The sequence below is a fragment of the Taudactylus pleione genome, unplaced genomic scaffold (assembly GCF_031769625.1).
Source record: "Taudactylus pleione unplaced genomic scaffold, aTauple2 ptg000517l, whole genome shotgun sequence".
NCBI lineage: Eukaryota > Metazoa > Chordata > Amphibia > Anura > Myobatrachidae > Taudactylus > Taudactylus pleione.
Window position 1 is genome coordinate 6,695,001 of NW_028284919.1, and position 26,631 is coordinate 6,721,631.

Below are 26,631 nucleotides of genomic sequence, written 5' to 3' on the forward strand. Positions count from 1 at the left end.
ATATTGGGTAGTTCATCAAGGATTAATTATATTAAGAATAAGTGTGAAGTGCCCTGCAAATTATAATATATGTGAGTATAAAACACCTGTGCTGCAAAACTCTATAATAGGGGACTAATATTTTATAAGCATTACCTAAAGTGCAAAGTGTGCACAAAAAAAGAAACATATGATTGTGAACAGTACAAGTGTTTACAAGTAAAGCCTGCTAAAATTTGCTTTGGCCTCTGTATGTGACACCATAATTTCTTTATCCTTTAGCGTGATCTAAACTACAGATGTGTCCTCTTGTATCTTTGTCGTTTGTGTGGCAAGTCGTGCCACGTATTGCGTGAGATGCGCGTCCACAACCGGGTACATGTGCTGTGTTCACACCCGCGATCCATATCTAAACATTTAACTTAGATTTCATTTTATAAAAGCAGATTTCAATAGTATGACTTACAAATATTAAATGCAGTGTTTCACATAATAAAAGGACACTAAAGGGGTGACTTCAATTGTTTTTTTGGGCATCTAAACTAAGGGGTGTCTATCAGAGCAATTCAATCGTTTCTCCAATATCAAACCATCAGTGTTTAACGTGCCCAAAAGCACCAGGTTTAGAAGCTCAAAATGGCTAAGCCCGACAAAACTCCTGGTTTGGGTGTCTAAACTCCTGGTTTTGGGGGGTCTAAAGTTCTAGTTTGGGCGCCCAAATGACGAACTTTGCACACGTCTTTCTCTCGCACCTCAGGAGGCTGCGAGAAAAAAAATGTGTCTGCCGCAGCTAATGGGCGTCTATCAGACAAACAATTGAATTGCTCTAATAGACTCACATTAGTTAAGACGCCCAAAAAAACAATTGAATTCCCCCCTAAAAAAGGCACTAAGCAAAAGTTAATTCAAAATAATAAAATGCAGAATTACCAGAACACAAAAAAAAACCTCACCTCATAAAAAAGAAATTATAAATAATGAGGCAACAGTAGAAAGGTTGATTGAATATGTCAAACAATAAAAGCCATTGTTAATAAAGATTATGGAGGATACATTTAAAGAATGCATGATATCACACAGTTTGCTAAATTGGGATAATACATCGAAGACATTCAATGAACTTTTTTTTTAGTAAACAAAGTATACAATGTTACATAAGGGATAAGACTCGGAACAAATATTCATTTTAACACATAAAAGGGATGTTTAATTGTGCATGTGGAAAGGAAGAGTCTTTCTGTCACAACAGCAGCAAACCAGTTCAAGAAATCTGTCTGCGGATACAGAGAAATAAGAGGAACTTTCTTCAGCAGTTAGATTACAGGAAAGGAGTGAGTGTGAAGACTAAAAGGACAGTTGCGGACTAAGGTCACAGGTTCACGCGGCTGAGGACTTGGGATGGATGCAGGGAGAATACAAGAGGAGTATGGAGAGCGCACCAGGAATGTCGGAGGAGTTCACGCTGTTCCACGGAACAAGGGAAGCCCCAGAGTGAGGAGTGAATTGTAACAACCCTGTGCTCCTACTTGACTTAGGAGTGTTGAAACAGGACAAGGAAGAACTTTTTAGGGTAGCTTAAAAAGAATCTTCCTTTTGTCATTTAATTAAGCCTGTCACTCTCAGCGTTTTAGCCTGTTTGACAGTAATTAACTCAAAAGGAATAAAACATGTATAGTTTAAAAAGAGACCGTAGATGAATGAGAACGTCCAATTATGAGCATAAACGCTAAGTTGCCTAAACACTGCAACAAGCGCGGAGTAAGAATGAAAACTAACGCAGAAGCTAGAATAGCATAGATTTAGTGATTGATATATTTGTATTATACAGCCTTAATATACTTTCATACTACACTGTTTAGAATTAATTTCTGTAAGATATGACATCACCCCAGCATGAAATAAGCAGCAGTTATAACACCTGCTATAACAGTGCATTGTGCTGGAGGGATGTCAATCACCACTGGCTCACTGCCTGATGTACAGTGATGTTTTTTTCAACTTGGTAATAGACTTATCAGTGACTTATAATATCCTCCTAAACCAAGTATTTAATTTTGCTCTTCTAGTTAATAAATGAACACATCAGTCGGAAACAACCTTTCTAAATAAAAATGGCATTGAGGACAGTATATAAGCCCACATATGCAAATGATCATGTGCAGGTGACAGTTCTATATAAACAGATATGTAAACAAGAGTGGAATGCACAGGAAATGGTGAAATTGTGCGTTGTGCACACTCAGGACAGACATATAAATGTGTACATTATAAGGCTGGTGCAGAGTTGAGCGTCTGACTGTTTGTAGAGTGTATGTATTTACATTGTGTGAATTCACACCGCGCATCCTGCAGACAGGAGCGCACAGGGCACATCTATGAGTGAAGAGGCAGAACGGAGTTGTATTGGGATGTTCTCATGAAGTGAGGGCGTGTGGGCCATGCAGAGCTGGGTGTGAGTGTAAACATGCCAGTTTGGATGCGGCTCTGTTGCACCTAGTATAGGGTAAGTGCAAGTATACACGGATGAGGACGGCTCCTAGCAAATCAGACGCACACGTATCTGCGGTTGCATCTCTGCATATAGGCGAATATACATATATGTTTTCTGTACACGCTTCTTTAGGGCAACATTCTTCCCTGATTTATTTATAACTCTGCACCAGGCTGTATAAGAGGAATTTAAAACCTTTTAACTGGCGCTTATGCACAGTACAGATGGAATAATAATAGACTCTATTAAGCTATAACTGCACTTTAGTTGTTTCTACTAAATTCTAGATCCCATATCATTAACCTTCTTTCTGTGTTTCGTTTTTTGCCAGAGAGTCATTTTTTTCACTTCAACAAGTCTTAACTGAAAAATAAGAACACAATCAGACTTTAGTGTTTTTATAACAACTCCTCCCTAAATATTATAACACAGTGGTTAAAGGGTTAGTGTTATCTCCTTCAAAGCAAAGTAAGGAATGTGAAATGACATGTGACCAGCATTTCTGAAGCACATATTTCCATGATTAACTTTACAGCATGAGGGAAAACATATGACATCATCATGGGGACAATTGTAAGGAAGATAAATTTATAGTAGCCATGACTGGAATCCCAGCACACAGATATCTGGTACTATCTATAAGTATCCGTTATGGTGGTCAAAGTTCTTAAATGTGAAGTTAATTTGGTCAAAAGCAAGAAACTGCTTGGGCATTCCCCAATAGATTTATGGTACCCACTCAATAAACAGATGCAGCCCAATTCTTGCAACATGCTGTTTTCAAGTTGTAAACCACCTAAAGTATGCAGATCCAGCTCAAGAGCAACAGGTATTTTGCTATGAAACCTAAGGGGGGATTCAATTCTTGGCGAAGTCCAGACAGTGGTGTCACATTGCCATGTGACTAGCCGGAACACCCAGCACTCCGGGGACAATTTTGCCAAATTTTTCTCACACCCCATAGATGCACGCATTACCTCTATGGGGTGTGGGCTATAATAAATCTCAGAGAGGGATGTGCGTAGCCGAACATTGCAAACACCTATCGAAGAGACTTGAATTCCCCTCTAAGGGTTCCATGATGGAATGCAAAACTTTAACCTAACATTTGAGGATCATCAATCAAATAGTTTAGAAGATTTGTTAGAAGGTCCTAAGTTAACCACCATGATACATCTCCTGTACTCTTGATCACCTAGTGACAGGTCTAGTTATTTTAAGCCACACAACTTAACTGTACAACACAAATTCAACTTAAAACCTATTTCACAGCTCATTCAAATCTATGAAGAAAGATTACTACTGAGAGCTTTGGCATACAGTAAAAAAAAATACCTGAACCCAAAAAAAGATTTTCACTATAGTCTATATATTTTTAATGTTTACAGGAAAAAAAGTTTGCTCCACCACCAAGGAGGATACATCTTTTGACAAAATATATAATGATACACAAGTTCTAGGCTCAAATACTGCATTAGGAAATCTAATTTGCAAAGATCCTTTAAGCAGTCTAGTAACTCAACCATCTAATTCCAAACAGACAAAAAAAATATATAATTTTTTTATACACTCACCGTCATCCATCTGGGGGACACTGCTAGCTGACGCTGGGTTAAGTGAATTGGGCTACAGGAGTAGGCACTAGAAGACTAATCTGTTGAGCTACATTCCCCACATAACCCCTTCTGCTTCCCTTAAGCTTCAGTTATTTTTTAACAAAGCGTCTTTGAGGAGGCAAAGTCGTACCACAATAAAACCATAAACCAAAACAAAACCAGCAAGATGACTAGAAGAGGAGGAATCGCAGTGTCCCACAGATGGATGACAAGGAAAGGTTTTTATGGTGAATACATAAAAAAATCCAATTTCCTTACCATCTGATCTGGGTGACTGCTAGCCGATGCTGGGATTTCCCAAAGCAAGCCTAACAGGGGAACCTCGACTGGCAAGGCCACACGTAATACACGGCAGCTAAAACCAGCCTTGGAGTAACCAAAAGTATGAAGACGATAATACCTGATGAACATTTGTACATTAGACCAGGTTGCCACCTTGCACAACTGTTCTACCAAAGCACAACAGCGAATCGCCCAAGATGCCCCGACCGCCCATATTGAATGAGCCTTGAGTGACATAGAAACTGGCACATCCGAGGACAGATATGCCTGACGGATAGCTGCTGTCACCCATCTGGCAATAGAACGCCAACTTTAAGGAGCAGAGAAACAAAGTGCCTCACTCAACAGGCACTAGAAAACAACTGAGGCTTCAAGAAAGCAGGAGGGGTATGTAGGGGTGTGGAGCCATGGGGCCAATCATATTAGTCTTCTAGTGCCTACTCCTGTGGTCCAATCCACTTAACCCAGCGTCAGCTAGCAGTGCCACCCAGATCGGATGATAAGGAATACAACAGCCTGGCAATGATTGTGCTAGAGTTCGTCAGACAACTGGATTGCTCTTCATCTTGGACCCACCAGCTCAGAAATGTGGGTCCAAGTTGGTCTAATACAAAAAATATGAGATATGGTAAGAACTTACCCTTGTTATCTCTATTTCTACGAAGTCCATAGGGTTCCACAGGATACCTTGGGGTATAGGTGTGACGTCAGTCGCAGGGCACCAAAGAGTTAAGCTTTCAGCCTCCCAGGATGCACTAGGTCCCCCTCCTATACCCCGCCCCCGGGCCAAGGCACCTCAGTTAGTTACCAAGCCATAGGCCGGAGGAGGAGAAGGAAGAGAGAGAACAAAGATCTGGACACATACAAGAATCACATTCTCACCAGAGGGAGACGGAAAACCGGTGACCAGAGCAAAGCCCATCTGCAGCACAGGTGCGACAGGGCGGGAGTCCTGTGGAACCCTATGGACTTCGTAGAAATAGAGATAACAAGGGTAAGTTCTTACCATATCTCATATTTTCTACTTCAGGGTCCATAGGGTATCCACAGGATACCTTGGGGATGTCCCAAAGCAGTATCCTTTAAGGGTGGGGACGCTCCTGTGCAGAAAGGAGAATCCGCCGCCCGAAGGAAGCATCCTGAGAGGCGAAGGTGTCAAACCTGTAATACCTCACGAAGGTATGGACAGAAGACCACGTAGCAGCCTTGCAGATCTGAACTGCCGAGGCACCACGTCGAGCTGCCCACGAAGGACCCACAGACCTAGTGGAATGAGCCTTCAGAGAAGGAGGGACCGGTAGGCCTTCATGAAGATAAGCTTCAGAAATAGCCATACGGATCCAGGCTGCCAAAGTTTGCTTTGAAGCAGGCCAACCCTTTTTACAGAAGCCATAGAGGACAACAAAGCGTCCGACTTCCTAAACAAAGAAGTGCGGTCAACATAAGTCCTTAAGGCCCGCACAACATCCAAAGAGGCCTCACCCACGGAAAGACCCTGTGAGTTAAAGGCCGGAACAACTATTTCCTCGTTAACATGAAACTGGGAAACAACTTTGGGAAGAAACTCGGGCCGAGTGCGGAGCACTGCCCTGTTCCCATGAAAAACCAAGAAAGGGGGTCTACAAGAAAGAGCCCCTAACTCAGAAACACGTCTGGCTGAAGCAACGGCCAGAAGGAAAACAGTCTTAGCTGTTAGCCATTTAATATCCACTGAGCCCAGTGGTTCAAACGGCGGTCCTTGGAGAGCCCTCAGGACCACAGCCAAATCCCAAGGCGCCACAGGTGGAACAAAGGGCGGCTGAATACGGAGAACACCTTGCATAAAGGTGCGCACATCCGGGATTGTAGCAATCCTACGGTGAAACCAGACAGATAGGGCCGAAACCTGTACCTTCAAAGAAGCAAGGCGAAGCCCATGATCTAGTCCCGCTTGCAGGAAGGCGAGAATCCGAGACAGACGAAACTCCCGCGGTGCATAACCTCTCGGTCGACACCACTGGAAGAACGTATGCCACACGCGATGGTATATCCTCGCGGAAGACGGATTCCGAGCTCGTTACATGGTACGCACCACAGAGCTGGCAAACCCCCAGGACCTCAGCATGGCCGTCTCAACAGCCACGCCGCCAAAGACAGCCGAGTCAGGTCCGGGTGAAGACAAGGACCCTGATACAGAAGGTCCGGTCGTAGCGGCAACCGCAGAGGACTGTCCACGGACAGACCCTGAAGGTCTGAGAACCAGTGCCGTCTGGGCCACGCGGGAGCTATCAACAGGAGCGTCCCTCCTTCCTGTTTGAATTTCCGGATTACCCGTGGAAGAAGGGAGACCGGAGGGAACAGGTATGCGAACCTGAACGTCCACCGGACGGACAGAGCATCCACCAGAGACGCCCCTTCGTCTCTTGTGCGAGACCCGTACACCGGCAACTTGTTGTTGTGCCGGGACGCCATGAGGTCGATTTCTGGAAGACCCCACCTGTCCACCAGTAGTTGAAAAACGTCCGGGTGCAGGGACCATTCCCCTGGATGAACGTCCTGGCGACTTAGAAAGTCCGCCTCCCAATTTAGCACTCCCGGGATGAAGACCGCTGATATGGCCGGAAGATTGCGCTCCGCCCAAACCAGGATCCGAGAGACCTCTACGAGAGCCGCCCGACTGCGAGTTCCTCCTTGCCTGTTTATGTAGGCCACGGTGGTAGCATTGTCCGACTGGACCTGCACCGGGTGACCCTGGAGAAACCGCTGTGCCTGCAGGAGAGCATTGAAGACCGCACGGAGTTCCAAGAGATTTATTGGAAGCTCCGCTTCTGTCGGCGTCCACCTGCCCTGGAACAAGTGTGGACCCGAAACTGCTCCCCAGCCCCGAAGACTGGCATCCGTTGTCAACAGGACCCAATTTGGAACCCAGAACGGACGTCCCTTGTTGAGGTGGGTCGTCTTTAACCACCACGCAAGGGACAGGCGAACCTCCGGGGTGAGCACAATCGTCTGGAACTTCAGAGACTGAGGCAGCCCGTTCCACTTGGACAGGATCAGGTGCTGCAGAGGTCTAGAGTGAAACTGGGCGTATTCCACCATGTCGAACACCGACACCATGGAGCCCAGTAACCTCATCGCCGAGTGTAAGGACACCCGGCGGCTGTGCAGACAACTGCGCACCCTTGACTGTAAAGCAGAGATCTTGTCCTCCGTCACGAAGATCCTTTGCTGTCCCGAGTCCAATAAGGCTCCAAGATGCAGAATCCTCCGAGACGGGATTAGAGTGGACTTCTGCCAGTTGATTAGCCAGCCGTGCCGTTGCAGCAGTGCAATGGTCAGGTCCAAGTGGTGTAACAGGAGCTCTGGAGATCCTGCCACCAATAACAGGTCGTCCAAGTACGGCAACATGCAGACTCCTTGCAGCCGCAGAGAAGCCGCCATGACCGCCATAGCGTCCTGTATGTCCAATGACACCATGTAGTCCCCAGGTTCCAGCGCCAGAATGATGGACCGTAGGGTCTCCATCCGAAACTTCGGGACCCGCAAAGACTTGTTGAGTGCTTTGAGGTTGAGAATCGGACGATATGACCCATTGGGTTTCTGTACCAAAAATAGATTTGAATAGAAACCCTGGCCCCTCTGGGAGAATGGAACAGGCACTATAACTCCAGCCTGGAGCATAGTGTGCAATACCTTCCGCAGCTCCGTAGCCTTGTTCCGGTCTGATGGTAGACCCGTGGTGAAGAATCGAGCCGGGGGTCTGTGCCGGAAGGAGAGGGCGTACCCGTGAGAGACCACCTCCAGAACCCAAGTGTCTGTCGTAGTGAACGACCAACACCGGGAGAACTGCAGCAGGCGGCCTCCCACCCTGGGATCCCCCAAGGGGAGACCCGGACCGTCAGGCCGCAGGCTTGTCATCTGGCTTGGGGGCCGGACGTCTGGTACTCCATGCCTGTTTCCGGGGCTTGACCGATTTCTTAGGGCCAGCCTGTCGAGGAAACGACTGTGGTTTGGGCCTGCCCTGGGCCCTAGATAACCGAAAGGACGATGGTCCAGAACCAGAAGGAGCAGCGGCCGACGGGAGACAAGCAGATTTGGCTGCCGCCAGCGTGGCCACAATCTTATCCAGATCCGGACCGAAGAGAACTTCTCCGGTAAACGGCAACGCTTCCAGACCTTTCTTGGATCTGCGTCCGCCTTCCAGAATCGCAGCCACAAGGTGCGACGAGCAGCTACCGCTGCTGAAGAAATTCTAGACACCAGAGTACTAATGTCTAGAGCCGCCTCGTTGATGTAGGTGGCCGAATCACGGAGATTGCCAATCAACTCCGCTTGTTCGGCCGGACAGTCGGATTCAAAAGAAGCCTCTAATGAATCCGCCCAGCGCTCCATCGCTCTGGCAACCCAGCAAATGGCCATAGCCGGCCGTGCTGCCCCCCCTGCAAGGGAATAAGCGGACTTCAGGCAGATTTCTACCTTGCGGTCCGTAGCATCCTTAAGGGAGGACATGGATGGCATCGGCAATGTGGCACTACGGACAAGACGGGTCACGTGAGAATCCACCTGTGGAGGGGATTCACACTTAGCAAAATAATTATCCGCGAACGGATAAGCCACCGCCAGGCGTCTCTGCGGCTGGTATCTTTTGCCAGGTTGTTTCCACGCCTCCTCTAAATGGTCCACCAACTGACCCGAAAGAGGAAAGACTGTGGCATCGCCCTTCACATCTTTGAAAAAGGCATACTTAGATTTAGCCACTGGGGGAACTTCGTCCTCAATCACCAAGGCTGTGCGGACCGCCCGAATAAGTCCAGGAATATATACTTTGGACTTAGCATCAGCGTCCTTAGTATGGAAAGGTTCCTGATCGTAAGGATCCAGAATCTCCCCATCACCAGACGTCCCTTCGTCATCCTCATAAGGAGCGGACAGAGACGCCACCGGCCTTTTATGAGGCCGCATCACAGACTCCCCTTGCAACACATCCGACAAGTGCTGTAAAGAACTCGTCAGGGAGTTAACCCACGCTGGCTCCTGAGAACCCGGGAGCGGGGAAATAGGGAGACTGTGGGGTACCACCAATTGTCGTGGGAACCCCTGCATGGGTGACGACACCACAGACTGCTGGGACAAACCCATCGGTGTAAACGCGGGCTGCGGAGCTAACTGGCCCACTAAAGCTGTTAACGCCTGAGCGAAACAAGCCCAGGGCGGCTCCTGTACCGGTGCTGTAACCGTAATAGGCCGCGCCATGGACAAACACTGCCGGCAAAGGCCCTCCGCGCTACCCTCCCCCTCCGCTAACGGTACTTTGCACGTGGTACACTGTAGCCGGAGGGGAAAATCACTTTCAGACATGATGGCACCACGTATGTGACCTCTCTCACCAATTAAGTATTAAATAGGCGAGAGACCACCCTGCAGCACCGCACCGCAAGGGCTTTAGCAGAAAGAACAGGGACAGTAATAAAGCTGACAGTTTAGAGAAGAATAGTTACAGGCAGCGCTAGCACAGTCACATACAATGCAGAGAAATAACAATTCCTGCACTAACAGCGCTGATCACTCAACTACACAGACACAGGGCCTGGTAGGACACAGCGCTGCATACACAGACCTGAGCCACAGCGGAGGAGAGGTATGCGGGGGGACCCAGACCACGATGCTTCCTTCCAGACTTCCAGCAGCGTTCACCATGCGTTGCAGAGAAGATGGCCGCCGAGGAGCAGAGAGAAGCTGGCCTGGGGGAGGAGCGCTGACACAGGACCAGTCAGCACAGTGCAGAGAGGGCTGTGTGCAGCGGGGGAGGCGCCGGCTGTGAGACAGGGAAGGCGCGCTCCCCTGGCATGCATTTAACCCCTGGGACGCCGCAGCGCTACCGCTCTGCTGCGGTCCGCTGTCCCAGGGGGTAGTGGAAGCGCAGGTTGGTCGCCTGGCTCCACGCTGCAGCCAGTCCCCAGGGAGCCCCCTGCCTGGGGACTTAGGACCATGTGATCAGCGGGGACCCACCGCGGGACCCCGCTGCTTACCTCTGTCCCCCTTGAATCCGGCCATGGTCCGGAGCATCTGGGGTCACCGCTAGCTGTGACCCCAGACGCCCACCAGCATCCCCGGATCAGTACCGGCGTTCTGGTACCGGCGGGGTGTAGGGAAGACAGCATGGACGTCAGGACTGACTGTCCATGCTGTTCATCCAGATGTGCAGCCACAGCTGCATGAAGAAAAAGCTTCAGGGGCTCTTCTAGCCCCCACTCCAACAGGTGCACCCGACTCCGGCCGGGCACCAAACTAAACTGAGGTGCCTTGGCCCGGGGGCGGGGTATAGGAGGGGGACCTAGTGCATCCTGGGAGGCTGAAAGCTTAACTCTTTGGTGCCCTGCGACTGACGTCACACCTATACCCCAAGGTATCCTGTGGATACCCTATGGACCCTGAAGTAGAAAATCACCCATCCACTGCATACATAGGCATATTTATTTAGCCTTGTCACTACCACTATGAAAACTACAGGAGCTGTCCAGTTTATTTTTTCTCCAGATAAGTAGCCTTCATGTACTCCCCTAAAAGGTATACTCAAACTCATGCATATCCTGTTCCTCTTATTTTTTTTATAATCTGTTTAATTTTTTAAATATTTATTTTTACAATTGATTTTTCCAGCTACTTGACACATTTTCCATTTCAGCCCCCCCTACTTCATTACAGAACCCAATCTAAATCTTTGTCCCATATTTGCCAGGTTGGCCTACTTTTCTCGATGGAATGGAAGATGGAAGCTGAAAGATGATCGCTGTATAAAGGTCTAGAAAGTATTCCACTTTATGTAGTCACTGCCTGAGATTTATGCTTTAATTAACCAAACTATACACTCAACTAAGTTATTATGAACTTTCATAAGTTTAAACAGGTTTTTAAATCTCAGAAAACAGAAGGTTCTTCAGTCATCTAATCCTGGCTCAAATGAGAACATTTTGGTACACTTTTCCTATTGGGCCACATAATCATGTTGGTGGAATTATTAGACATAAATTAGATATATATATATTTGTTATTTATTTGTATAAGTAGTAAAATACACAAAAGGTTACGTTTAAATAATGGCAAAATAAATAAGTGTGTAAAATAAAGACTTACTGTCGGTTTCACCAGCAGTTGACCCATTACTGCAAACATTCTGGAAAGGCCAACAGGAGTGCACACTGTAAAAGAACATAATTAGGTTTATTTTTTTATTTTTTTAAATGGATGAATTGATTAATTCCTTAAAAAAAAATATTCATGGGATATTCAATTTAGAATATACTACTACAAGCCAAATGATTAAATGAAATATAAAATTCATTATGTACAGCTGGTTGAAATACTAACAAAGAAATTAAAAAAATGTTCTAAAATAGTCTGTCAATTTGATATACATAAAACTCTGAATCAGCAAATGTAAATCACTACATTTGGGAGCCCAGTTTCCCCAGAGTCTCTGCAGCAGAAAGCAGTTTTGTTATTTGCCTAATTATAAAATCACATTGGAATGATCCTTGCAACCATGAAAAAGGTTTATTGTAGTTTCTTTGTATTCACCAGAATACCACAAAGACAAATCCACAAATATGCTTTTATTATTTAGACCTGCTGATACACATCGATGTGTTTTTAAATTACATTTTTGGCCACTTTTTCCATGAAAATGCAACTCAGACATTACTTCCTAAGGGAAAACTGCAGATGTAACTGGAGTCGAGAGAAGATTTGCACGATAGAATGGCAGAAAAATTCTGCACAAATGGATCTGTACTTTCTGTGTAAATGTATTACAGTTGTCTTTTTATTTGGCCAAGGACTACTGTTTTTGTTGTTGAAAATGGCTGCTAATCTTTATTCATATTCAATATTTCACTGGTTTTCCTTTAGTTTAGGCAGTTAAAACAACAACAACATATGGGAAAGTTGAATGTCTGTTTACTACTACAATGGTTGTTACACTGCAGAGACCTTTGATTCTTAAATTGTTTATCACATGCTGAACCAGACACGTTTGTATAAGCCATATTATGACTCTTCAATAAACTATTTATTTCAAAGAAGTGTTACTGACTACTCAATTGGGGGAAAGGACATTGTTTGCATAGGTGGAGAGCCAGACTTGGTTCAGCAGCCAATGAGATGTTGGTAACCTTGGAAATAAGGGTAAAAACTTCACTTCAAAGTGGTTGAATGTGAATTAGACTCCCATCGTAGTTAGTATCACACCAACAAAATCTTGAAAAGAATTGCCAAATTTTATGTGCAATAACTTAGTAGACGGGGAACACAGTCTATGCAGTATGACTCAGGATTTACACGTAGTTTAAGCATTTAAACACACGCAAGGACATAGTAATGCCTAGAAGGACCTATTTGCAGGGGGACACCCTCCATACAGTGCCCCCTCCATCCTATATGGCTGGCTCCATCTTGCAGTGATATTCAAGAAGATGGTGCATGAGCAGAAAATAGAAAAGGCTCTGGCACATGCCAGGTTATTTGCATTCAATGCCAGGTGCCATCTTCCTGAAGTTTTCACTGGAAACACGGCATAAACCACAGTGGGACCCATGCTTGCCGGGAGAAGTGTCAGGTAGTGACTGGGCGCAGGGGCCCATGTGTGCCACACACCCATTACAGCTGCGCCTATGAACATACAATAGGAGAGAGAGATTCCCATTGTTGTGGTGAGATAGTAAAGGTCTAATACCCATTGGAACTGGACAAGTGATAAATGATATAGGCACTTGTGGCGGAAGCTGTATAAACAGATCCCAAAAGGATATTACGCCTATTGGGGTAACATTGGTAAATCTATGGATGACCAAGTATGGAGGGTGTTTAGTTTTACTCACTTCCTTAAAACAGTGTTAAATTTGGAGATATTTATAATAGTGTGAAGGTAGGAGACCAAATTGCTCTTGAAGCAGCGTAAAGGAAAGAATAGAGTCAGGGGTAAGCAAATGAGACAGAGAATGAACAACTTTGGCATACTATGAGAAAAGAGGAAAAGACTAGCTAAGGACTTTAGGAAAACAATCTACGTTGGTAATGTGATATCGGCCTGTGGAACTGGTATCCCAGACAAAATAAAATGTTTTAAGCGTTCAGAAGTATGCCCCTTGTTGCTAATACTACTACCCCTGGTGCCAGTTCATAAATGATTAGAAAGCATTATTGGATATTTGATATTGCTGCCATCAGCTATTAGTCATTGCTTCAGCAAATCAGTAGCACTATTATTTGGTTTTGCTTGCCACTTAATGAAAGACATGGTTAGGAGACTGACAATGTGACATGTACAGGGAGTTCCAGCGTGCAAATACTGAAGCTAGCTTCCTTCCTGTAGCCAAAAGAAACAGATCCCTCTGCGTTAGACACTTAAATCTTCTCCTATCAGTTTCTAAAGAAGACAAGTGGAGAAGTTGACCATAGCAACTAAACAGCTCCTAGATATCATTTTATAGACTGTACTTGCTGATAGCTAGAAGCTGGTTGCTATGGGCAACTTATCCACATAACCTTTTTAAGTTTGCTACATCTACCACTCATAGCAGCAGTAATAGATATTGGTTCCTATTCGAAGTGCTTTCACATAATGGCCCCTATGCTAAGTTTTGTTTTTTGTTTTTTTTAGTTATTCCTTTTCTCAAACCAATTTGACTCCTTGGGGTAAATTTACTAAGACTTGAGTTTGGTTGTGTTTGCAAATTCATGCGAGTTTAGCCTTTTTTTAAAAAATTTGCGTAGGGGTACCCCTATAATTAAAACCAGGACTGACCCTGCAGCCAGGTGCTGGTTCCTAAATTAAGGTGAAAAGTTATCCCCGTTTTTTATCAAAGACTTTTCGAAACTGCGAAAAGTCTTTGAAATTGAATACGGTGTAAAACTAAAACCTGCGATAATGACGTCATAGGTGCGATATTAACGCAAAAACTGAGTTTTCGCTCCCATATTGAATACCTCTACTAGTCTCAAATTTAATTGTAATAAAAACCTCTTTTATCATGTATGTTCCGATTGCTAATTTGCTATATTCTTTTAAACATTCATATTCTGTGAAGATTATAAATGACTTGTACGTCCTAGGACAACAACCTTAACATTTTAGAATGCATCAATACACGGATAGTAGAAAGTTTTCTTAGTTAAAACATTTTTTTAGAGCTCTCATAACTGATGAATAATGAAATAAGCGATAGCCGTTAATACAGTACATTTCCATGTAAGCCCTATCCCCTCCCATCCATAGCAGAACAGCAGGGGCTCCATATCAGGACTAATGGCCCATCATCCAGTTACAGCCGTCTAATCAGTGCTCTCAGCCCACAAGGAGCTGACAGTATAGAAACTTAACCAGCTTAGTACGGTAAGAATTTTTCCTCCTAGACATCAGAGCCCTTTTGTAATAATATTTAGGAGTTGAAAGTTTAAAATTAAATATTTCATAAAAGTATATATGTCTTTTAAAAACAAACTTACAGAGTAATAATAGGCATCCCATCAGTGAAATACAGGAATATAAATAGGGTAGGTAAAATTCCCAAAGATCTAAAAACAGATAGGAAAACAAAAAAACATTAGTACACTTGCTACAATATAAGCACAGGTCTGTTATAAAAATAAACTGCAATCAAGTCTTAATAAAATGTCACTTAAAGCATTGGAGCCTGCTATTACTATTATCCATCAGCACAGCTCTAACTTCATTCTACTTTGTGAACTTGTGCAGGATGCACTTACCTGTCCTGGAAAATACACAAGTAATTGGTTTCAATACTGATAATTAAACTGGTGTCTGCTTTTCGTCATCAGAACAAGGCGTCTTCTTGTATAAAATTAACAAACATGAATATAATAAAGTAAAAAATATATTCAAAACATCAAAATATAAACTGATACAGAAAACACATGTAATTGTATGAACAACTGCCTTTGTACAATTAATTAATTACACATTTCTGTAATAAACACCAACGAGATGCAGGGGGCAGGAGAGATGCAGGGGGCAGAAGAAACGCAGGGGGCAGGAGAGACGCAGGGGGCAGGAGAGACGCAGGGGGCAGGAGTCTGGAGAGACACAGGAGGGAGGGGTCTGGAGAGACACAGGAGGGTGGGGTCTGGAGAGACACAGGAGGGAGGGGTCTGGAGCGATGGAGAGACACATGGGGTATGAGGCTGTTGATGTTTTGAACATATATTTTTATGCTTAATTTTTTATATTAAATTCTGTTAATTTTACTTATTCTTATGACAAATTTAGTTACGCTTATACCTGCGTAGTGAAACCTATTTCTGAAATAATATAACAAAATTTATTAAAATCAATGTTCGCACAGAACAGATATAACGTGTTAAAGTGCTGTTAAGAGTCCACACAAGAAAATATGCATCTCAAATTCCCGAAACTCCATTATAAGGGGTTCGGGAATTTGAGATGAATATCTTCTCGTGTGGACTGTTAACAGAACTATAACACATTGGGTAAGCAATTTTATGTCTATTCTGTGCGAACATTGGTATTAATACATTTTATTATATATTATTAACTTTGGCCATTGGCTTTGTTTCTCTTGGGTGACTCTTATTGGTATGAGCACCCAAAAAATTCACAGAAAGCTCAAATATTTTATCGGATGTTTTGTATCTCACTTCATCGAATCCGAACATTGGTACACAAGGACATCTTCGTAGTTGTCGTATTGTACAGAGTCTTGAAACCCAGACAAGCCACTGCTCAGTAGATCCCACTTACTCATCAGACAGTGAGTTGATGGCAGAGACTTATAGAGTAGTTCACAACTCCAGAGGTTATCAATAAATCCAAAAGTTACAGCTATTTCTGGCCTAAAGCAATTAACCATACCAAGTAATAGAAGACTTACTTACCATACAAAGACTCCATACTTGCAGGACTGTTGTCAATCAGAGCAGATGCCACCCACACAATGCCAAAAATAAGCAGTGCCAGAAGAATAAGCATGACCACCGTCTCCAATATTCGAGCTTTAATTCCCTATCAGAAAAAAAATTAAACACATCAATACTATAATTCACTATTGTACTGCTGGGAGAAGCTAAGCACTGCAAGGACCTTGTGGTCTCTACGTTGGCCAACATACAAATGATGCTGAATAGAGCAAAAACAACATTATTTTGCTTATAAACTATTGGCTTTCATTTCTTGTGTTCAAACATCTACTGTCTGGCATGGCTTCCCTAGGCTACGTTCCCTCACAGATCAAGAAAAAAAATTTAGATGACTAATTTGAAAATAAAATACAGACCTTATTGATTCCAATATTCAGTAAAAAAAATAAACTTGCCTGATAACGTCATAGTAAAGCAAAGCCATTTTGAAAAGATAGATTGCATTTCTGAGTCTCGAGACTGAGAAAGTGGATTAGCAAATTGTATCTGCGATTCCAATCAAGCGAATGGAAGACACTGGCGGGCAGCCAAAATGTGGCATGACGCCAAGACCAGGCGTTGCACAGGTATGGTGAGGTAATCGGACTTAAATGCTGCTTTAGCAATTGGCATCCTGCAAGTGTCTAATGACTGCAGAGCCCTCATGTGGCCAGAGATAATACTGCAGTCTTTACAGAATAGATTTGTCAAATTGTCACTTGTGAAATTTATGGGATTAAAACCATAAACCACATTAAGCAGTGTATAATGAAAACAGAAAAGTACAGTGCTGCTTAAAATGGAGAAACACAAAACACTGTGCACACAACTTAAAATATCACATAACAGTGCTTTTTGATTAATGTGCAATAAAGTGGGGTTTAAACTCCAGACTACCAAACTGTATCATGTACAGTTAACTTTTTACTAAATAGAATGTTTTAGTTCTTTGCTTTTCGTCTGGCATAACCAACATTTGTAAGGAGCTATAGCACAGGATACTGACCAGATGACAAAAGTGGAGATATAAAGGAGGACAACTGACTAACCCATGATAGGGAACATGATATACTTCAGGGGTTGCAATAGCCAGACCTCTAACCTTCAAAAGGGCTGCACATTAATCTTAATCTCAGCATTAAATCAATCCAATACAGTTACTAAATGAGACCCCTGTCTGAAATAACATATCAGTAGGTGTTTTAAACAAGTATTACAAGCTATAGAAAAAAACGAATATGACAAAGCTGGGAACTGCCAAGTGAAGTTTGGAGGGCAACATGCAGTCACCAGGCCACCTGTTGCCCATAACTGGGCTAACACAATATGTAGGATGGTTTTAACATTTAGCAATAACACTTCTGCCTATATGTAAGTATTCCTGTTCATGTGAGCCATTGGAATGAGCTCATTTAAAGAACCAAGTGGAAACATAATTAACAATAAAAGATCTACAAAGTAATAGCTTGCCAACTGTACTTATTTTTTTATCATTTAAAATGACTGCGCATAGGTGAGCCTAATAGTGAAGCATCGCCAGTCTGTACCCAGCACAATAGCAATCTGCAGGAAGTCTACACATGAAACAGACACAGTTTGGAATTTGATTGAATTTGTCAAAGTGACAAATCAAGGAACCTTAACCTTAACCATCAGGTGTGTGCAACAGTTCAGTCACAAGTATCATGGCATAATTGAAGTTGGGAGAGGAAATTGTAGAATACCAGGAGCGCAGAGCTGTACAGACAAGAAGGTTGATATCATGTTGATACAGGACTGAGCAGCATCAGAAGCATAGAAAAAGACCAAATTAAACCCAGACAGGCTTCCATAAATTAGACCGTTAACACTGTCTTTGGTTACATATCCAAGCACTCGACCTTCAGACTTGGAGTTTTGAAGTCAGCGGAAATTCTTGATGAGGTTAACAACCCTATTATAGACACCTGCCTGCAATTGATTTTACTTACTGCATGTGGAAGCATGGTGATGTTTAGTTATGCAATTAAAGATATGTCTATATAGGCTATGTCTAGATGTTCAGGCATCAGAAAGGAAAACCCTTTTGATTGCATTTTTGTAAGGATTTTATTACGAGATTACATAAGCCTCAGAATTGAGACTGGCTCATAGGAGGTTAGGTCAGACAACTATATAAAAATAAACAAACACAAACTATAAAATATGCAGAGAGGACAGACGGAAGTTTGGGGATATTCAAAATGGGAACATGTTCAACAAATTTTAAGTTAAAGGCTGTTGTGCCGGGTATACCCTTGTGTGACCAGCAATCATGCAGATATCCAGGGACACCCTAGACACTTATTGAATGATTGTTGGTACACATTACAGAGATGTAATGAAGGGCAGAAGGACCACTCATTTCGTCCTTCATTAATATGTACGGCGCCGCATGTGATATAATCCGGTTGGCCATGCAGCACGGGCGACCGTATTTGCCGTAAAAGCACACAAATCGGGCATATACACAAAGCTTTACAATGCACCACAAATGTCTCAGTTAAAGATCTCATCACTGTCATATAAGTTGTTACAGTGTCAAAAGTAGTTTCACTGTGCAATCATACATGCAGGAGCCAACCATGAGATTAAGCTTAACAAAATGAACATAAAATTCAGCTGTATAGCATAACCAGGACAGTTCCTAAAAAGACGCCTGCACTGAAAATATTTTCCTAGATAGATTGCTAGTATACTTTTAAAAACAAGAGTTGCTTTTAAAGGCAAATGTACTTTTCAGAACTATATTTGGGAACACCAAAATCAGATTGTTCGTTAAGTATTTACTCAAAATACACGTAAGTGTGTGTCACGGTGAGCGAAAACCAAGATAACTAACAAATAATACTGATGACCTACAGTAAGCGGCAACATTTCAGGCCTGTTGCAACCTTTTATCTATGTATCTTACTATCTGCATTTAGTAAGGTATCTGTACTGAGCAATCACATTTATGAAAGATTGTTACCTTGTAGTTGCATGCAGGCAAGGTGTTCCTGACGCACTGCTGCACAAGGAGATGTCACTTGTAGTTGCATGCAGGCAAGGTGTTCCTGACGCACTGCTGCACAAGGAGATGGCACTTGTAGTTGCACGCAGGCAAGGTGTTCCTGACGCACTGCTGCACAAGGAGATGGCACTTGTAGGTGCATGCAGGCAAGGTGTTCCTGACGCACTGCTGCACAAGGAGATGGCACTTGTAGTTGCACGCAGGCAAGGTGTTCCTGACGCACTGCTGCACAAGGAGATGGCACTTGTAGTTGCATGCAGGCAAGGTGTTCCTGACGCACTGCTGCACAAGGAGATGGCACTTGTAGTTGCACGCAGGCAAGGTGTTCCTGACGCACTGCTGCACAAGGAGATGGCACTTGTAGTTGCACGCAGGCAAGGTGTTCCTGACGCACTGCTGCACAAGGAGATGGCACTTGTAGTTGCATGCAGGCAAGGTGTTCCTGACGCACTGCTGCACAAGGAGATGTCACTTGTAGTTGCATGCAGGCAAGGTGTTCCTGACGCACTGCTGCACAAGGAGATGGCACTTGTAGTTGCACGCAGGCAAGGTGTTCCTGACGCACTGCTGCACAAGGAGATGGCACTTGTAGGTGCATGCAGGCAAGGTGTTCCTGACGCACTGCTGCACAAGGAGATGGCACTTGTAGTTGCACGCAGGCAAGGTGTTCCTGACGCACTGCTGCACAAGGAGATGGCACTTGTAGTTGCACGCAGGCAAGATGTTACTGACGCACTGCTGCACAAAGAGACGGCACTTGTAGTCGCTCGAGGGTTTAACAAGGGAACCTGGAACGAAGCGACGGCAAGTAGACACAAGTAGAAACAACATTGCACAGGCAACTTCCTGCTGTCTGGAGCCTAGTTATATACCCTGAGGTAGCAGATCATTGGAGGTCAGCGTCAGCTGACCACCACCATGCTACCATTGGGTAAAGGGTGGTCAGGTAATGAAGACTGTCACCAAGTCACGGCGCAGCACCTGGACATCAACATTGTCCCTAGGCATAATCCTCAGCGCGTCACTTGTTGCCGCCGCACCCGACGTCTGACCACACAAGGGATCAGGGGAAGTCGGAGCTGGGGTGAGTAACGGCCGATCCTAGGCCGCAACCTGATAACAAGGCTCAACACAAACACACCCTGAAGACACCGGTACACGCGGCTCCAGGAGAGACGGGAGGAGGACCATACAGCGGCGAATATCAGCTGCACTGAAGCCGCAGGTGGAGGTAAGGTACGGCCGTATGCCAACGGAGGAACGCTGGTGGTGCCAGGAACCTAGCTGTCAGCACAGCATCAGCTGCGGACCGCTGCTTGGGCTGTCGGTGGGGATACGGACGCACCGTCTGACTCCCCAAGCCACGAGCTGAGGGATCGCTGCACAACATCGCAGTATTTGTGAGCACTAGCCTGATACTTACGCCACTACTGCACCGCACGTAGGACAGACTGTCAGCCACTGCCGTGCTGGCAGTCTGCTCACTGTATTAGAAGCGGCTTTGGTTCCCAGGAATATATGGGTTGTTTACACAGACATAACATTATCCACAGGAACACCACCTGTAGTGAATGTACCTTTAAGGAAAGAAGCATACACCAACAGTTTTGTCTTTGACACATCAATCTGGATTTATGATAATATGGATTATGACCGTTGGATTTAGTAGCCGTTCTATTAATATAAAGACTGAACTGTTTCTCTTCATATACATTGTGACCACTGTTATTAATGAACTGCTGCTCCCTAAATTGCTAAGAACTGGACTATCACTATATAATTTTTTATAAATTCTGTTTTTTACTGGTCTTCCCCCTCAAATCTGGTTTTAATTTTATTGTGGATGAAATTTAAGCATATGGTGGATTTTAAAAAAATTTTTCAAAAGTTTTTACTTTTTACATATTCATTAATCCTCTTTATATATTTTTTTTATATCTAACAATTTGAGATAATTCATACCTATTTTTCCTTTACTTCCATTTATTACCATGTGTTTCCCCCCCCCCACACTACCCAATCCCTTTGTTTTGTGTTAGTCTATCTGTAGGGTGCTGTATGTTTATACATGTAGTCATTTTAGGACAATAAATTATTAGTACACTATTATCCATACGAGAGTGTCATTATTAAACATATCACTGACATACACCTACTACGTAGGTGAGCGCTGTTTTTCATATATGCAGAATCTGGGGGGAGGGGTGGTGACCTCCATAGCCAGAGCAGCTCCTGGCCAATCCCAGTCTATCCAGACAAGTGCACTGTAAGATCCTTAAACTTTTGACTACCTGTGGAAAGCCCTCAATCTTGCTGTTCATGTTGGTGTTATTGTGGTTTAGGTCCATATTCAATTTGAGGCGAAATGTCGCCGATTGAGTCATTTTTGCCTATTTCAATTATCCCCGTATTCAATTACAGTGCGAAAAGTCAATGTAAAAAAACGGGGATAAATATTCGCCAGCCTTTAAGCTGGTGAAAAAAAAAGTGCAGAATTGGGGTTTAGGGGTGCAGGCTTATAAAAAAAATTAGACTGCACCCTTGAGAATGCCCCCTTATAACGAACTGTGTAAAAAAAAAAAAAAGTAAAAGAAAAAAAATAGGGACACCCCAAAAAAATTTGTTACATTTTGGGGTTTAAAAAATAAATAAAAATAAGGAACACACACTTCTAAATTAGCGGAATGGAGTCCAGAGGGGTTCCCTTATATGCAGCAGGTGTTTTCTTCAATGCGGGAGTACCGGCAGGTGCATTTTTGCAGAGTTTTTAAAAATCATTTATGGGACTTATAAATATGCTTGCATCCATTTTCAAGTACCCCAAATTTGATGGGCATAGTTATTTTTCCCCAAAAAAAACTTCTAAATGCTCTTCTGCATCACCTTCTTCCAAGCCGCATTTATACACCTGCCGCGGCTATTTAAAAACCCGACTTTCTTCTGCAGGCAAAAACAGGGGGTCCCCATAGTGATCCCCCATGTCTGGACATCTTTAGGGGGGGTCCTACAATTAATTCCCGAAAATTCACGTATTTTTTCACCTGTTCCTGAATTCGCCTACTTTGGAATTGAATATGGGGAATAGCGGGCACGTGCGCGATACTTTTCCGCCAGGAAAACAGGCGAAGGAGGTGAAAAATCCAGCAGGCAAAAAGTCTGGACTTTTTGCCTCAAATTGAATACGGGCCTTAGTTACTGGAAAATATACAGCGCATCATTTAGCTTATATATATTCTACATTTAAATTATATAAAGAACAGGATAAATTAGGCTTTCATTCTCGCTTGTTTTTTTAAAGGTGTGCTAATTAATGGGCGTCCATTGTAGCAATTCATTTACTGTTTGGAGCCCATTATATATTGCACTTTTCGCGCCCAATTAGACCGGGTTTAGCCGCATAAACGGCTAAACCCATCTAAAGTCCTAGTTAGGTTGGCCAAAACCTGAACTAATCGTACATTTCTGCTCGCCACCTCAGGAGGCTACGAGCAGAAATGCTGGCGCTGGCGGCTGTAGCACCCGAACAATGCAACAATTGAATTGCTCCGTCGGGCGCCCATCACTGACAGCCGCTGCGCAAACAATTGAATTCCCACAGAGTACAAATATAAATGTGAAATTGCATTTTAAAACAATTAGGAGTCTTGTAATGTACTAATATCTACAAATCTTATTAAGCACTAGAAAAGGCAGCATTCGCCACAAATCCACAAATGGAATGCAGGGTGCACCCGTAAAATCAAACATCTGGACAAATGGGCAATTGTAATTGCAACAGGGACGTATGAAGGTGCTTGACCGATAAACGACAGGTAGGAATTAGCGATTAGTATTCATCACTTTTGTCGGTTCTAGCTACTTCATCAGGGGTGTAATTGTTTATGATAACAGCAGACATCCAGATGCATCACTTTCACTGCAGATACAGTACAGAGCTGGCACTTTGAGCAACTTTAAGAGGGACCAGGACTTTAGCTATTGTAAAGGCTCTCCTGGTGAGCCTTTACATGGTGAGTGAATTCATTTTAATCTATTATTTAATTTTTTTGATACGTTTACCTCACTAGGAATGAAACTACCCAGGTGTGGGGTACGAAAGGATAGTGCAAATGAGATGAGAAAATTAGGGGGTATAGAGGGGTATTCCACCACTATAACTTTTATTTACTTATGGAAAAGGTTTTAAAAAAAAATGTAAAGCTTGGGAGAGGTAACTAGATCAAATAGGAGTTAAAATTCCATGTGACTCAACTAATTCCTGACAATAATGGCATGTGTATCCATGGTGAGGGTGCTGGGACACTACGCGGCTGGCACATCTTGACCCGTTGTAAAGTCTGTAAACAGGACTTCATACATTATGACTCCGCCCATCCAGAAAGCCTGGGAAAAATCTCTCAATTCAAGGCACATTGAAAATAAATATCTCGCCCATTGTTTCCCTTGTACAAAAAGAGGTCTCTCAGTAACATTAGGGTAAGGTTTGCTTAGCAAGCAGTTTGGACTGCGAGACATTTTCCGTCATCTAGGGAAGATAAATGTAAGCCCTGAATGGGAATATGAAAATAAAGGGCAGGTGCTCGTTATTCTAAGACAAGAACCGAGAGCAAATAAGACATGTTCATCACCTGTCTCTGTTGCTTTAGCTGGCAATTCAATAAACGCTCTGTGCTCAGGGTAATATTAGTCTGCATGTTCAGCTGTCAGGTCAAAAGGACTCTATTCTCATTGATGCCGTCGTCCTGCCATGTCGGATTATTTTGCACAAAGGCACACAATGTTAAAGTGTCATTAGTGCCTCTCAGACAGCAGACCTACATTTTAGTGCTCTGTAGTGTTGCTATAAAATCGAAAATCAGTATCAGGGAAGTCTTAGGAAAGGGATAGCTCTATCGTGGATAAAGTGTGCATATCAAGCGTTTAGCAGGTCATTTAGTGCGTAATATGATTATATATAAATACTACTCCAGCCCAAACCAGCTTTACAATGCCTTCTACTTTGGTAGCCTCGGAGACTAAAAAGAACAGAGATGCTTATAGGAATCAGAAGGAGGTTACAGATTACTTGTTTTCATGCAATAGTTATATTAATTAAAATATTTAGAAAAGGCTACGGCTACAAAATCAGTTTGTGTTTGCACAACACAGCCTCCAGTACATATACTTGGATGTACCATTAAAAAGAAACTAATAAAGCCCAACGGGGCAGCTGGCGGGGGTGGAATGGGTGTGAACCCTTTATTTGGTGGTTTCTCTGCACATAATAAAGCATCAGTCATATGTCGGTGTAGATAGCATCTTACAAGTTCATCGGTCACAGAACATGCAATTAGCGGGTAACTATTAGTCGCAGTCAGAAAATTGTGTGTGTAGAGCAGCTCCAGGATCCTACTTACAGAAATAAAAATCAGAAAAGCAAATGTCAAAAATAAAAATAAATAAAAACTGGTCATCTCCATTTTTTTTTTATATAAACGAAGGGGCAGATTCAATTACCTGCAGTGTTTTCTACACGGGGAAAGTTCTGGGTTTAACACCTGGAGCTACTGAATTATTGATCAATTAACCCATGGGTTCTAACTACCGTCCCATCTCTCTCCTCCCCTTTGCCTCCAAACTCCTTGAGCGGATTGTCTACAACCGCCTTACCACTTTTCTTTCCTCCCACTCCCTCCTTGACCCTTTTCAGTCTGGCTTCCGTTCTCTCCACTCCACTGAAACTGCCCTCACAAAAGTCAGCAATGACCTCCTTGCTGCCAAATCCCAAGGCCACTACTCTCTTCTCATTCTCCTTGATCTCTCTGCTGCTTTTGACACTGTGGACCACCCTCTCCTGCTGAATATCCTTCACTCCCTTGGTCTACGTGAAACTACCCTCTCCTGGCTGTCATCCTACCTCTCTGACCGATCTTTTTCAGTTTCCTCTCACGACTCCTCTTCCCCCCCACAGCCTCTTACAGTAGGTGTTCCCCAAGGTTCTGTTCTTGGTCCTCTCCTATTCTCCCTCTATACTTCCTCTCTAGGTGAACTCATCAGCTCTTTTGACCTCCATTATCATCTCTATGCTGATGATACTCAAATCTACCTTTCCTCCCCTGATCTCTCCCCCTCTCTTCTGATTCGTATCTCCAACTGTCTCTCTGCTGTCTCTTCCTGGATGTCCCAGCGATTTCTTAAACTTAATATGTCTAAGACAGAGCTAATCGTCTTCCCACCCTCCCACACCACCTCAATTCAAACTATTTCTTTATCAATTGATGGAATAACTATCTCATCTAGTCCCAAGGTGCGCTGTCTTGGAGTTATCCTGGACTCATCCCTCTCCTTCAAACCACATATCCAGAACCTTTCACAGTCCTGTCATTTCCATCTCAAAAATATTTCTAAGATCAGACCCTATCTCACCCAGGATGCTACTAAAACCCTCATACACTCACTGGTCATCTCCAGATTGGACTATTGTAACCTCCTCCTATCTGGCCTCCCCAAATCCCATCTCTCTCCTCTCCAGTCTATCCTTAATGCTGCTGCACGGCTTATCTTCCTCTCCAAACGCTCTACATCTGCCTCCCCTCTCCTACAAGCCCTACACTGGCTCCCCTTCCCTTTCAGAGTCCAATTTAAGGTTCTCACGCTCGCTCACAAAGCCCTCACCCAATCTTCTCCCATATACATCTCTGATCTCATCTCCCTTCACGCTCCTCTCCGCCCTCTTCGCTCAACTAATGCACGCCGCCTTTCATGCCAGCTGATTACTTCCTCCCACTCCCGCCTCCAAGATTTTGCCCGCACTGCTCCCCACCTCTGGAACTCTCTCCCACTCCGGATCAGACTCTCCACCTGTTTGCAATCCTTCAAACGGGCTCTCAAGACCCACTACTTCATCAAAGCCTTCCAGCTATCATTCTAACTCCTTGCTACATGCTCCTTCGTCCCCATCTGTGTCAACCCAGTTTGTCTTCCCCCACCTTTTTAGAATGTAAGCTCTCACGAGCAGGGCCATCTACCCTCTTGTGCTTCTCCTTACTATAGTGTCATTTACTTCTTACTCACCACTAGGGCACCTAACACTTGGTTGCTTATGCTCTGTTGCTTATCTGGGTGATATGGTCACTAATGTAGCAATATATATTATCCATGTCCTGTATTGTATTGTTCTGTAATGGTGCATACACACGATCAGATTTTTTCTTCAGATATGGACGATAACGATTTAAAAATCGTTCAGTCGTTCATATCTGATGGAAAATCGTTCATATCTGACATGCCTGAACGATGGACGATCAACGATGCGCGTTCCCGTTTGTCAGATAACGATATCT

General features: G+C 43.8%; 1 protein-coding gene across 2 annotated transcripts in view; it reads right to left on the reverse strand.

Annotated features, from left to right (window-relative positions):
- The window catches only part of LMBR1 (limb development membrane protein 1), a 187,529-nt gene that overhangs the window by 76,172 nt on the left and 84,726 nt on the right, over positions 1–26,631 (reverse strand). The window contains exons 6-9 of one of the 2 annotated variants that reach the window (XM_088450376.1): positions 16,258–16,384; positions 14,851–14,919; positions 11,482–11,546; positions 2,774–2,833 (exon numbers count right to left, since the gene is read on the reverse strand). In XM_088450376.1, coding sequence (XP_088306502.1) covers positions 2,774–2,833; positions 11,482–11,546; positions 14,851–14,919; positions 16,258–16,384 — 321 coding nt within the window. The remainder of the gene's footprint in view (positions 1–2,773; positions 2,834–11,481; positions 11,547–14,850; positions 14,920–16,257; positions 16,385–26,631) is intronic. The other variant, XM_088450377.1, reaches the window with a different exon arrangement.